A 14,211-nucleotide genomic window follows, 5' to 3' on the forward strand; every position below is an offset into this window, starting at 1 on the left:
TGAATTCATCTCAAACAGACTGGGGGGGGGGGAGAATGAGGTAAAGGGATGGGGGTGGTAATATTCAAGCGGAGAGGGGGGGGGGAAATTCTAAGAAGCTCATGGCTGGGATTGTCCTAGTTTTAACTTGGTCATGAACAGATTCTCTTGAGGATTCTATTCTCAGCCGCCAGCAACCTCCTCAGACAAAAATAAATACATCCACCTTGACAAGGGAGACAGCCTCCTTCCTGCGTGCCTTCCCCCACGACCCTCACTTTGCTTGGGATGCAAGAAGCATGGCCTTTGGTTAGACCTTGGACTGTGCTCTGAAGCCTGTCCCACACTCTACAGCTATTCTGGAGCAAACAAGAGGTCCAGAGGGAGGAAGGCCTTAACTCTGCAAAACTCACCCACCACCACCACTACCACATCCTACCAAAGTGTTAAGAAAGCTAGATCAAGAGAGCTAAACTTGTCCGGGACATCTTGTTCATAAATGCACCTGAAGTGGGGAAGGCAGAGAAAGAGAGAGAGAGAGAGAGAGAGAGAGAGAGAGGCACAGGAGGAATAAATAAATAAATAAATAAATCTCAAATTGCTTGCTCCGGGCTCCTACATCTGTCTCCCCCTTGCTTTCCCCCTGCAAGATGCGGGGGCCCTTTTGCCCCCACTTTCTCCAACACAACTAAGATGCTCTTTCAAAGTGCAGCTGCATCTCCACACACACACACACACACACACACACACACACACACACGAGACACCTTTTCCGCCTTCTCCGGGGAGAAAGAATGAGACCAGAGCAGCCCACTCAGCATTCTACAAGTTCTCAGAGTGTCATTTGGCGGCACTGTCCTGGATCCTGTCCTGGAAGGGTGAAAAGCCAAGACCCCTCAAGGCTGGCCCCGTGGGGGGGGGGCAATCAGGCTTGCTGTCCTTTCCTTCTCCTGGTTCCTTGGAGAGGGTTAGGTCAGAGGGCCCCTGCAAACTCAGTGCCTGAGAGAGACCAGCTCTGCAATTCTAGCACCTTGTGGTGGTGTTTTGTTTCTTAGGGGAACCAATTTGGTCAAATCCTGGCTGCAAAAACATCTGAGCCCCTTTGCTCTTATCTCCAAAAGGGAGAGAAGAGGGTCTCTCTTCTTGTTAGGCTGAACAGCCCCCATCCCTACCCATGTTTTGTTGTTGTTGTTGCTGTTGTGGTTATTATTATTATTATTATTATTATTATTATTATTATTATTATTATTATTATTATTATTTTATTATTATTATTATTATTATTATTATTATTATTATTATTATTATTATTATTATTATTATTATTATTATTATTGTTATTATTCCCAAGCTAGCTTCACCAGTGACGGGGGTGGTGGTGGTGGTATAGCACCCCCAAAGCTCAAGCCAACAGAGTAGGAACTTGGGGGAAGTTTCCAGTTTTCAAAGCTAAGGTAGCTTTGGGAAACTCCTTAGGGCAGCCCAAGTGGAGAAGGGAAGGCAGGGATGCAGGATTGGGCAAGAAGGATTGCCCCTTGCTTCCCTCACCAGAGCCAGCATTTTTCAGCGAAAACCTAGTCAGCTGACACAACTTTCCTGCAAAAGCTTGGGTGTTTCACTCCCCTAACTTAATATTCCCATCTCCTTTTGCTCCTTATCCTTCAGATCGCCCTCCAACTGCCAACTCCAGTTCCCTTTCTCTCCTAATCAATAGGGCATTCCTGGACTTCAAGACAACAACAGTAACACCTCTGTCATAAGGAGAGTCAGCAACTTGTCTTTAACCCCCCCCCCCCCCCCCCCCCGCCAGTCTTCACCTATGCTTGCAGTTCCTAGTTTTAGTCTTTACTCATTTAGGGTGGCTACCAGTTGAAAACAGTCAACAAATCAAACCCGATATATACAGAGAATCCTGTCACTCTAGAGATAGGCTCCTCATGGGATGGTTTCTTCTGCTCTGTACTGATTCCCCTTTTTGACTAAAGCTAAAAAAAACATTTGGATCCTAAGTGTGCAACCCTCGAATTTCTTCTGGGTGATATCTTGCCTACCAGTTGCATTCAATGCAACTTTATTAAGGGGGGGAACCCCAGACCCTCAATTAAATCCCAATTCTCCCCACCTTTCACCCTCCAATCCAGAAGAATGGAGGAGAGAACAGAAAATCTACTCCGGTACAGATATATATCACCAGCAGTCCCCCTGGTGAGATGAGAGGTGAGAGAAAGGCAAAGAAAAACACAGCTACATTTTCTTGCAACTCAAAATTGGAGCATTTCTCACTGGAGAAATAAGACAACAAATTACACATATCAGATAGGAAGAGAGGGCTGGCCTAGCTTTCCCCTCAGTTGCAACACTTTTGCTGAGCCTTTGGAAACTTCAGGTTAGCGGCTCTGAAAGTGTCAGAGAAGTTAGGAGGATCTAAAAAAGAACAGATACGTTCAGATATAACCTTCAAACTCCAGGGCTCAATCACTTCCAGCCTCTGGCTTTCCATCCACTTAGAAAGCTGGGGTAGCGAAATTAATATTATTCTGGGTTTTTTTCTGCATGCTCTAATTGTGCCTGTTTCCTGTTCGCATCGTAGGCATATTATCACATGCCACTAATGTCATTTCTTCCTCCCCCCCCTCTCTCTTCCTCTCGATCAAGCTGTTAAGAGGAAATATGGAACGTCTAAGATATACAGGCAGATATTTACCGCAGCAGAGTGGACGAGCTTTAGAAAGATAAGCTAACAGTCTTATACTGCGCGCCCACACACAAACCTCTGAGAAAGATAAATAAAGTGGATTAAACCACCTCATCCTGCCTCCAAACGGCCGCTTGGAAAGAAATAGAACCTCTAGTCGGAAAGCTCACCCCACCTTTTCTTAAAAAGAAAGACCTAGGGGGAGAAGGTGATGATTTTTTTTTGTCCTGAAAGAAGGGAAGGGGGGGGGGGAGAAAGAGAGAGAACATCTATCTTGACCCAGAGATCTGACCACCATCCTCCTCTGCCCTTCTGTCAAGGGGGAGGGGAAGGAGAGTCCTACTGATCCGCGGTTGATTTGAAGCCAATCAATAAGCAGCGTGACGGCCAAAGGAAAGAAGAGGCGGAAGAGTAGAGAAGCGAGGGAAGCCTTCTGCCGCCTGCCTCCCTAGGGCCCTGGCTGGCCCTCAGAGAGAGAGAGAGCAGATGAGGGAGAGGTGGATGGAGAAGGAAGAGGCTTCCTCTGGCCACACCACTTTAAAGAAGGTCTACCCTAAGCTTGGAGGAACACGTCCAGAACCGGGCTGGAAGGGACTCCTTGGGGGTGGGGGGGTAATTTCCCCTTCCCCCTCCCAGAAAGTACCCTAAGAAGGAGACCAAAGGTAACGTGAAATGGGGGAGGGGGCGGAAAAGAAGTACCAGCTGGTGCAACTTACCTACCCTAGAGTTTCTTAACCTAAAAGTCCCCACCACTCGCCCAGATGGCTCGTCACCCCGCTGAAGAAAAAAAAAAGCAACTCAGCAAGCGTTGGTTTGTTTGGAATCCACACCCCTTGTTGTATTTTAATTCTCCTCCTCCCCCCCCATCGCCCATGTTCAAGCGAACCGGTTCAGTTTTGCAAAGGCCGGAGGATTCCAATGGATCCCAGCTTCTTTCTCCTTCCCCCCCCCCCGCCCCCCAAATCTCTGTCTCTAAAGAAAAGTTGCCCCAAGTCTAAGATCGCTGCAGGATAACGCCCGATTACTATAGAGACACTTCGTTGGATGGAAGCCTCTCTCTCTCTCTCTCTCTCTCTCTCTCTCTCTCTCTCTCTCTCTCTCTCTCTCTCTCTCTCTCTCTCTCTCTCTGTGTGTGTGTGTGTGTGTGTGTGTGTGTGTGTGTGTGTGTTAGGAGAAGGTGAAAACTCTGGAAGCTGTGAGCCAAAGAGAAAAGGTAGAGGCTAGAGGGAGGAGGAGGATGGACTCCCCCCCCCCCGCGCCCCCAGCAAGAGAATTGGGAAAAGTCAAAAATCCGTCATAGAAACGCGTCCTAGTGAACCTAACCTTTCCCCACAAGTTTCCCCAAAGGCGGCGGAGATAACAGGAGAGGGCAGTCTGGACAAATAACACCCTTCGAGCATTACGTTCCCCATTCTCATGACTGCTGTCTACGGAGAGGTTTCCTTGGCGAACGGAGGCGAAGGTTTAAGCCCCAAGTAAACTCTTCGGCCAGTTCAGACCAAAATTTCTCACGCTGCTGTCCCTTCGGTCTCCCCCCCCCCCCGCTTTTCCCAGCCTCTGACTTAGCGGTTTGGGTTTTCCTGTGTGTGTGTGTGTGTTTTATTTAATGAAGCTGTTAAAAATCTCTTCCAATCCACCCCCTCTTTTCCCTAATCTCTGCCAGACACCCCCCCTACACACACACACACACACACACACACACACATAAGGATCCATGGCAGGGGCTGATCATGACAACGTGAAAAGTCCCGGACGCATTCAAAAGTGCCTCCCCCTCCCCTTTTCTCCCTTTCTTTTTCATGCTGGCTTTTCCTGGGTCTTGTGTGTGAGAAAGAAAGCGGTGTGGGGGGCGGGGGGTTGAGCGGGGGGGGGGGTGGCGGCTTTGGATGAGCGACGACTGTGGCAGGGAAAGCAGCGATCAAAGGAAAAGCAGGAAGAGACAACGGCGGGCCCGAGGGCGAGGGAAGCCTGGCGAGAGAGGCGGAAAGGCAGGGAGGGATCTAACGGGTCTTCCTGGGCGATCTCGCCGGCTCGGGAGCCGAGCAGTCAGGACCGTTAGCTGATTCGCTCTAGGCTGCAGGCGAGAAACTTTCAGCTTCTCTCTCTCTCTCTCTCTCTCTCTCTCTCTCTCTCTCTCTCTCTCTCTCTCTCTCTCTCTCTCTCTCTCTCTCTCTCTCTCTCTCTCTCTCTCTCTCTCTCTCTCTCCCCCCACTTCAAGAAGGAGAGGAAAGGGGATCTCTCCCCTCCCCAATTCTCTCCCCCTAAGCGCCTAGAGTCCCCACTTCCTTTCTGAAAGAATCTGCCCTCCAAGAAAGAAAAAAGAAAAAACAACCCGAGATCTTTTCCTGCCTACTTTGATTGGACTTCTCCAAAGGAAAAGAAAAGGCGCTCGCGGGGCGCCGGAGGCGGGGGGGGGACTTTAGAGAAAATACTAAGGCTATAAGGAGGGCTCCTACGGCACTCGAGGGAGGGGGCTCGGGCACACATACTGGAATAGAAACGCCTCGGGATCCCCTGACACTCACCCTCGCTGGACTCCCTTCAACCGCACCCCCCCCCCCCACCTCCCCGCCGCCGCCACCGCTCTTCAGCAAACAGACAACAAGCCGTTCCTCTTTCTTTCTCTTCGAGCGCTCCTTTTTTCTCCGCCACCGAACAAGCCGTCGCCAGGCGCCAGTCCAAAACCCAGGGTTCGGCCGTAAGCGGGGGGGGGGGGGCGGGGGCTCCTCTAATCCTGGACTCCCCCCTCCTCCCCAGTCCCCCCCTCCCCACCTTCCCGATCGCCCTCCTCGTCCCTTCGTCCGCTTCGTCTCCAACCTCTAAACAACCCCCCCCCCTCCCGCCCCCAAGTCCTCTTTCTCTCCAAAGTGAAGTCGCCGGGACCAAAAGTGGAAAAGAAGCCAAGAAGGAGGAAGGGGAAAAAAAACAACAAAAAAAAATCACAAAAGAAAGAAAAGTTTGACGGAGGGTTCCGCGCGCCCGGCCCCAAGCCCCGCGCTCCTTCCTTCCCCCCCCTCCCCGGCTTTCCCCCCCCCCCTTACCGTTTTTCCTTCTCGGGTTGGCTTGTTTTCGCCTCTTACACCTGGGGCCATCCGCCATGATCTGCTGCTTCATTGATAAGAGGGGATCAGATGGCTCGCTCGCATGGACTCGGCTCTCTGATTCAGCAACACGCAGACTCTATGGAACAACCAAACAGAGGGAACCGGGTGGGCATGGCGAGATCCCGTTCAAACGCAGAGCGCCAAAGGGAACCCACCGAGCGGCGATTCTCCCCCACTTCCCCCGCACGGAAGGAGGACCCCCCCTGCCCAGCGGCAGCCACGGACGCGCCCCGGGCGGAGCAGCCCCCCGAGCCCGGCGCTGCCCTCGCTGCCCTCCAGAAAACCGGGGGGGGGGTTGGTGTTTTTCAGCTTTTCCTCTTGGCTCCTTCTTCCCCCCCAACGCCATGGCGCTGGTTTATTTGCTTGTTTGTTTATTAACGTCTTTAGCGCGATTATTATTCCTCCGCCGGCAAAGGAGATCGGAGAGAGAGAGAGAGAGAGAGAGAGAGAGAGAGAGAGAGAGAGAGAGGCCCACATCAATACATACACGCAAACGCTACATCTTCAAAATGACTCATGACCTATAGGGGAATGCACTCGAGGTTAATTTCTCTCCCTCGCTCTCTTTTTCTCTCCCCCTCCTCCTCCTCCTTCTTTCTCTCCAACCCCCCCCCCCAATAGAAAGATAGCTCGACTCAAACGGCTGGGCGGATTCGTTTCTTCCGAAAAGTACTCCGGGATCTCTCCACGCTGTACCTACTTTGCATATGCCGTGGCGCACAGAATACATATCACGCACATGGCTATCAACTGATAAGAGCCGACACGAGCGGTTGTCGCTTGGCTATCCCGCACGCCCTCCCCTCCCCCCCCCGCTTGTTTCTCTCACTTTTCAAGTCACGCCGACCATATCCAGCACGGGATCTCTCAATCTTTCTTTCTCAAACACCCCCCCACACGCCCCCCCCCCGTATGTCATTTCAGCTCTCCTCCAGAAGGAACCTTGGAAAGGGGGAGGGGAAGAGAGGAGGAGGAGGAAGAAGAAGAGGAAGAAGAAGAGGAAGAAGAAGAAGAGCGACCGGAGCGTCCAACTCTTCCGCCGTCCCCATCGCTTCCCCGGGGCTCGAGCGCGTTCGAGCTGCGGTCGGAGGCGGCGGGCTCGTCCAGGGGCGCACCGGGCGGCCGGGCTGGGGAGACCGCGAGCCAGAGCCGAGGTCGAGCTTGTCAAAACTGGGGAAACCCAAACGCTAGGGCTGAGAGGCTAGGCTGTAGCTTTAACACACACACACACACACGCAAGCACAGACACACGCACACGCACACACAAAACAACAACAAACAACCGCGCACGCTGCACCGACTGGAGGATTAGTTTAGCCGGGGCTGCGGGGTTGGTGGGATAGGGAGGGGGGGGAAGCGGGAGGGGGGGCGGGCAACCATAAAAGATGTAACAGATGCAATCTGTAAAACAAGGACGATTAACCCTTGATCTCCTGAACCGCATTCATCCTCACCTCGTCTTTTGTCTGCCCTTCCCATATTTACAGGGCTCTTTGGCCGCCTAAAAAATGGACGCTCGGGCTGGCTTCGCGGCATCCTCTCTGCGCCTTTGCATGACAGTAAGTCCCCCCCAAGTTTACTTGAGAGTAACGCGGACTGCTCGGAACAAAACTTCGCAGGTTTTCAGGCGAGGGGCGACTCTCTCCTCTTCCTTCTAAGGTGGCTGCTTCCTTAGCAATTCTTTTTTTTTAAAAAAAAACACGGTTTAAAAAAAATAATCTCGCAGCGCAGGGGGACAATTTGGAAGCTATCTTTAACAAATCTCGGGTGGTGCAGGTAAAGCGCCAACTGGCCCAGGCGAACTCAGCCCAGCGCCCTGGACTCTCCTGTCTCGCCCATCTTGAGCCTCACACTAAAGTGTGAGTGAGTGAACGACCGAACAGAGACGCTCCGAGCCTTGCGGCTGGAGACTTGCAACTCTACAGAGTTTGCCATTCTCTGCTAAGGTTTTGTTCTGTTTTTGTTTTTTTTGTGTTTTTTTTGTTTTTAAAAAAAAAACAAGCCGGGGAGGAAGCGAGCAAATTATTCAAAGCAAAACTAACCAGCAGCGCCCTGATAGATTTCTTGAGTTGGTGGCAAAATCAGGGAAGAAAACAGCAGAGTGAAAATCGTCCTCGGTGTTTGTAAGGGATCACCTATCTTTCTTGGATATTTTTTCCAAAAAAATTTAAGTAGCCAATATTTTGGAAAACTGGAAGATTTCGTCCTCATGTCTCTTTCTAGGTTATCTCATTCCCCCCCCCCCCTAAATGACTTTCAAACTAGTTCCAGTCACTACTTTCACTTCTGGCTAAGAATCCCAGAAGCTAAATTGTTACTTCACCCAAGTCAGAAAATAATACCAAGAAATGAAACTGACTAAGCAAATGGAATAATCATAACAATAATCGTAATAATGTTTGCTAGGAGTCCCTTTCAAAGCAAAACTCAGTTACTATCTTATTATCCAGCCATTACTGTGCTGTACTTACTCACAGCTTGAAAATCATTAACAGGTATGTGTAAACTTTAAGATGTGTAAATGCGAACCTGAAGGCAAGACAGAATAACCCTTGCCAAAAAGAGACCTAAATTTGCAAACTAGAAATTTCTCCCCTTCTCTTCCACTGGAAACTCTAAAATACATACGTCCACACTCGCCTACAGAAGGGAAGAAATAACTTTTTCTACCTGGTTAGCCAGGTGTAGGGATGGAAGAAAAAAAACACCGATTTCCTCCCCCAGGTAAAAACAGTTCGAAGAACAAGATTCCGTCTCCTTTATTTTTGTTTTCCAAGGAACTCAAATGAATATAGATTTCTAGGGGAAACAAAAAAAGAATTCTCTCCCCTCATCACCACTTCCTCCCCAGCTACAGACAAGGAAAACAGACACCCCCCCCCACCAAGCCAGCAATTGTGTAAAATCGGAGGGGGGGGAAAAAGAGAAAATACGAAGGAAGGGGGAATGGGAGCAAAAAGAAGAGAAGGGGAAATATATCGGAGAACGTACCTGCGAAGTCTTGTTTGTAGTTTTGGCCAGCAGTGAAGAGAAGAAGAAGCATGAAAAAAGCCGCGGAGCGAAGAAGGGGAAAAAGAAAAAAAAAGAAGAAAAAAAAGAAGAAAAAAAAGGTGCAAGGAGCTGTAGCTGGCGGAGGGAGGAGAGGATGGTCAGAGGCTTCTCAAAGAGTTGTCGGGAGGGACCGTTATTCCTGCTGGGCAGGTTAGGACTGATCTCTTTCTGCCACTCCAGGAAACACAAACCTGGGGACGGACTGACGTGTTACGCCTCTTCTAATGGCATTTTTTTCTTTTTCTTTTCTGTCGGAGAGAGAGGAGAGAGGACCCTGAAACACACGCCACCTATCTTTGTGGCGAGGGATAATTGAAGAGCACCAAACGTGAGCATCATGTGGAAACGTGATCGCCAAGTTTCTCTCTGGGAAAGGAAGGATCTGGGATAGATTATACCTTGAAGTCTCCGCAAACGCTTTAGTGGAAGAAATGCAATTCCACCTCCCTCCCTCCCTCCCTCCGCGCTTCCCTCCCTCTTTTCCACCCACCCTCCCTCTCTCCCTCCATGGCCTGCCTCCTTCCCTCCCTCCCTCCCTCCCCAGCCATCAAGCCTTTGGCATCGTTATCCTCCCGACTAAATCCTACTGGATGCAAGGCGGAAAGCGGCGAAGCCCCCATTCGCCAGAACTCGCCACAACTCCAAGGAGCTGAAAGTTACCGCGAGCTACCTTGGTGCTTAAAGAGTCGCTTCTCCTCACCCGGGCGAGGCCTTAGAAGACACTCCTCCGCGATAGCCAGGCTGGAGAGCACAGCCCAAACCCAACACGATTTCTGGGGAACGGCGGGGGGCTGGGGGGAGGGGGCGACGGGAGAGAGACTATTTCATAATGGGGGTGGTGGTGGTGGCAAGGAAGATAACAAGTGACCCCTGAATTCCGTGCCTCTTTCAAACCCTTGCTTAGCTGTCTGCATTTGTTTTACTTCTGCCTTTGATTCTAAGCAGTCTTACTTGGAAGTAAAGCCTTCAGGATCCAGGCGACCTGCTTCCAAGCGGAGATAGTTTAGAGTGATCTGTATCTGGGTATTAAAATCAATCCTTTCTCTTGCCGGAATAGAGATATTAACATTTTTTCTTAAAATTCAGGAAGTCATTAATCCCCACCACCACCAACATATCTTTGCAAAGAGATAGGGCCTCATTCTGTACCTAAAAGAGCAGTGTAAAGAGGTTCATAAGGAACATTTAATAGCATATGGGTTACATAAGAGTAAGGGGAGATTTGAGGGGTTTTTTTTAGAAGTAAACCTTGCAGGTTGGTGAATTTGTTGAATAGTATACATCCTTCATATTACTCACACTCTAGCTCTCTCCTTCACACACACACACACTCCTCCCTCACTTAAATATATATGCATCTCTTACTATACAATATACTACATATACACTATACACTCTATATACTATGGTATATAGTATACTATATAATAGTACTACACTATATAGTATATAGTATAAGTTGTGACTATAGCCTGCGGATAGCCTTGGGTTAGGCTGAAACAGGAAAGAAGATTTAACTAGCAAGGTATTCAAAAAGACTTGACAAATACTTAACATATATAGTATATAGTATATAGTACATACTACATACTATATACTATATACCATACCATTCCATACCAACCTATATGCTGGTATGCGTATGTATAAGCATATGCATCGATATATACATGCACCGGCACTTAGATAAATATAATTGTACTTTGATATAGATTTGGGTAAGTAGCTATGGTTCTTAGAAGCAACAAGTCTAGTATGTGTATTTGGGGGGACTTTGGGGAAGCTTCTTTTTTTTTAAATGAAAATTAGGCCTTTAGACTCCACCTTTGCACTGTGGGGATTGGTTATGCAAATCGGATTGGGATGTCCTAGAGAATACAGCTTTCTACTGTATGGTTAATTAAATCATCACTCAAAAAAGGTTCCCAATATGACGTGCCTGTCCTAATCCAATCAGGTTATGTAGGTCTTAAACAAGAAAGATATTTCTTTTCTGTTTTTCCCTCGCCCCCCTCCCAACATCTGGAAGTCAGCAATTTAGCAAGTATTGCACATTATTAACCAATTCCGAGTCCGTATTCCCAGGGGAACCTTTAAACACACACACACACACGCACAAACACACACAGACAGACGAAACTTAAAATGTGTTCTTAACCAATGCTCTTGTATTTGGTTAATCAAAAAGCTGCTTTGCAGGCACATCAGTATGCGTGTTTGTGTATATGAAAGGGAGCGCGAGAGAGGGAGAAAGAAGTGTGCGTGGGGAAACCACCGATTACAGGCGAAAGACTAAAAAAAACACCAAACAAAAACAAACAAACAAACCCCAGGGGATTAGAGGTACAGTACTGAACTGGAATGAAGGAACTGGGACCTTTGCTGGTCGTCTTTTCATCTTTTTTTTTCGCCCGGTTCCCCCTTTCTTCTCTAACTGGCAACTTTGACAGGAGGTCTGTAGAAGCAACACGCAGACGGGCACACGGGAAATGTCCACTTCTCGAGGTTGAGCGGCACGATCCGGGCGGCGGATGCCCAGCTTCCCGAGGGGAGTGCGTTTGTGTGTCTCTGGCTGGACTCTCCGCCAGCATCACCCTCGCCTCGAAGCCGTGAAATCTCTCCGCTCCATCCCCCGCTCTCCTTCCTATGGAAGGGAACCGAAACACAGGCGAGGCGGATTCGAGAGGAGACTTTTACTCGCGCTGGGCTCCGATAAACTGCTTCCGAAGCGTCCGCTGAAGCAGCGCCTCCCGCAAGGCGCAGCGGCGCTTCCTGGAGTCGCCGGCGATGGCCCTCCGAAGCGAGGGCCCTGATCCCGGTGCCGGGGTGCCAACTTCGCCCAGGGGGCGAACCTGCTCTTGCCATCTGATTGGGAAATCAAATCGTTCCCCCCCACCACCACCTTTTTTTTTTGAACCGCCCCGTACCAGTGCAAGTCCATGCTTTGGGTCGTGCCTTTCCAAATTCGCAAGGGAAACCTCCGTTATCCGTCTATTTGCAGAATTTAGGAGGAGTTGCATTTCCTTCTTTCCATTTCCCATTTGAAAAAAAGGAAAAGGGCTGCAGGATCGCAGAGGGTCGGATTATCTCCACCTGTCTGCAAAATCTGCACGCCACTTGATCCCTGCTTTAAGGACCTATTCAGACCTTGGCCTGAATGGCTTACTTAGTCGATGCGGGAGGAAAAGGGGATTCGGCTTTGGGTGAACTGTCGCCCATTTTTTTCCGTCTGGCACGAACGTGGTTTCCCCAAATATCATTCTGCGAGCAATCCAGCAGAACCCCCAAGACGGGTCGCTTGTATCAAATAACTCATTTGCATCAAGGCAAGGGTTGCCCTTGACTTCCCCCCAGAAGGTAGATTTTTCCCCAGGCCAGGTAGGAAGATGCTCCTTCAGAAGTTCACGGAAACCGCCTCCCCACCCGCCTGTTATTCTTAAACAGCCATTTCTACTTTAGACCGACCCTTTATGTATTAATTCCGAAGAACTAGCATTTATTTGTAAAAACCCCAAACGGGCCACTAAGAAAAGGGGGATGGATGCATAAGAGGTTATTTCTGTTCCTCAGATTGAATTAGAATAAATCCACCCCCTCCTAGGAGGGCAACGTAGGCGTGAAGGGACTGCCAATCTGTTTATTGAACTGACCTAACGTAGCCAGTCCAGTTAAGATGTTGCTACTCCAGACACAAACCCCGCGCAGTCAAATCCAATACCTCTTCCATTTCAAGGAGCTAGTTTTGGATTCAGTCCGATGAGACTCTGACTCAGGATCAAACTTAGTTAGCAAAACAGAAATGATGATGATAATAATAATGACAATAATAAACAATATCTCCATCATCCATCCTCTGCAAAGCAAATCGTTCCTACTATCTTTCATACTTATTCCTACATCGCCGGGTTATTGATCAGAGCAAGGAAACTTGCCAATTTCCCTCCTTTTTTAAACGGACAGCGATCTTTTTACATTTCTGGGAAAGAAATGGAACTATGCAGGCATCCAAAGAGCAGAGACCAAAGCGGACCGTGGGAAGGACGTCGCGGTTTACCGGGGAGGGGGAAGGAAGGGCGGTGGGGGGGGGGGTAACCAACGTAAGTGCCAAACAATTCCTAGGGAGCTCTGAAGTTCTTCCTGCACTCCTCTCGTCGAATTTCCCCGAAATCCTGACGCACCCAAAGAGGGAGGTAAGGGGCGGCCGAGAAGCCTGCGTTTATTGGCAGGAAAATTCTAGTCTTTTCGCAAGGGTTTCATCTCTGGTATTCTTGAGAGTAGCTACCGTGTTTTCTTAATACTACTAAGTGGACGGGGCAGATGTGTACAGCTGACGATTTTTATGTAAAGCGTACGCAATCACACCCGCACCCTGAGAGAAAAACTCGGGGAGGAAAGTCTAAGAAAGGTGGAAAAGTGCTTTAACTTCCAATGGTATTCTTCTAATTGGTCCTGGTTTGAATATGCAGCCTTGTTAAAATAAAGAATTTCCTTCCTTCCTTCCTTCCTTCCTTCCTTCCTTCCTTCCTTCCTTCCTTCCTTCCTTCCTTCCTTCCTTGTCGGTTGTGCCTGACAAGCACAGCTGAAAGCAAAGAAAAGGCTGATCAATCTAGTTCACTCCCCATCGCTCCCCTACAAATTAAAACGTTTGCCCTTTCCCCCTTTTCTTGTTATAAAAATCTACAGCCCTGCTCTTTAGGAATAAATCCCTTCCTAAAAGAAGGGGAGGGAGGCGGTTTCCGGAGACACGAGGGACAGACTCCCGAAGCAGAAGTTAGGGGATTCCTTCCACAAGCCTACAAGCGCACATCTCGACGATTGTCACCTACAGTAGAGTCTCCTCGGAAGGTTGCATGGGTTCCCACGTTAACAATCCACCCCACCCCATCCCATCCCGCTCACGAGACTTTAAACAAAACCTACATTCAGAAAAAGTTACAGTGACAGTTTTAGCAAATCCGATTCGGAGAGAATTGGCGGGCGACCCGCTGGGCAGCCGAGAGCCCTTTGAATGAAGAGCGATGGCAAAGGTTAATCTCCCACTTTCCCTCACACACCCCCTCCCTCCCTCCCTCCCTCCCTCCCCCTCCTCTCTCTTTCTCTCTGCCTTTCTTTTTTTTTCCGCCTCGCTCCAACTTTTCCTGGGAAAATAGAAAGGGAAGAAACTTCCGGGCAAGGCGACCGATGCTGCCGAGAGTGGGGCTGGAAAGAGCGCTGGGAGGATGTCCTCCAAGGCGACCAACCCCACTTGCCGCCGCCTCGCTGCGCCCGATTCCCTTCCCTTCCCTTCCCCGCCCTCCCCCCCCCCCGCTTTGTTCCCTCGCGTCCGCGAGCGCCTCCTCCTCTTTGCCCGGCCTGCCCCGACGCGCGCCCGCTTCTCTATCG

General features: G+C 49.5%; 1 protein-coding gene across 5 annotated transcripts in view; it reads right to left on the bottom strand.

Annotated features, from left to right (window-relative positions):
• ZEB2 (zinc finger E-box binding homeobox 2) overlaps nt 1–9,039 on the bottom strand; it is a 171,726-nt gene extending 162,687 nt beyond the window's left edge. For 2 of the 5 annotated variants that reach the window (XM_081328094.1, XM_081328093.1), the window contains exon 1: nt 5,716–6,249. In XM_081328094.1, the coding sequence (XP_081184220.1) occupies nt 5,716–5,788 (73 nt within the window). In that variant the 5' untranslated portion in view covers nt 5,789–6,249. The other 3 variants (XM_081328091.1, XM_081328088.1, XM_081328090.1) reach the window with 3 other exon arrangements.
• Nucleotides 9,040–14,211: the final 5,172 nt, after the last annotated feature.

The sequence above is a fragment of the Vipera berus genome, assembly GCF_964194415.1.
Source record: "Vipera berus genome assembly, chromosome: 1".
Lineage (NCBI taxonomy): Eukaryota > Metazoa > Chordata > Lepidosauria > Squamata > Viperidae > Vipera > Vipera berus.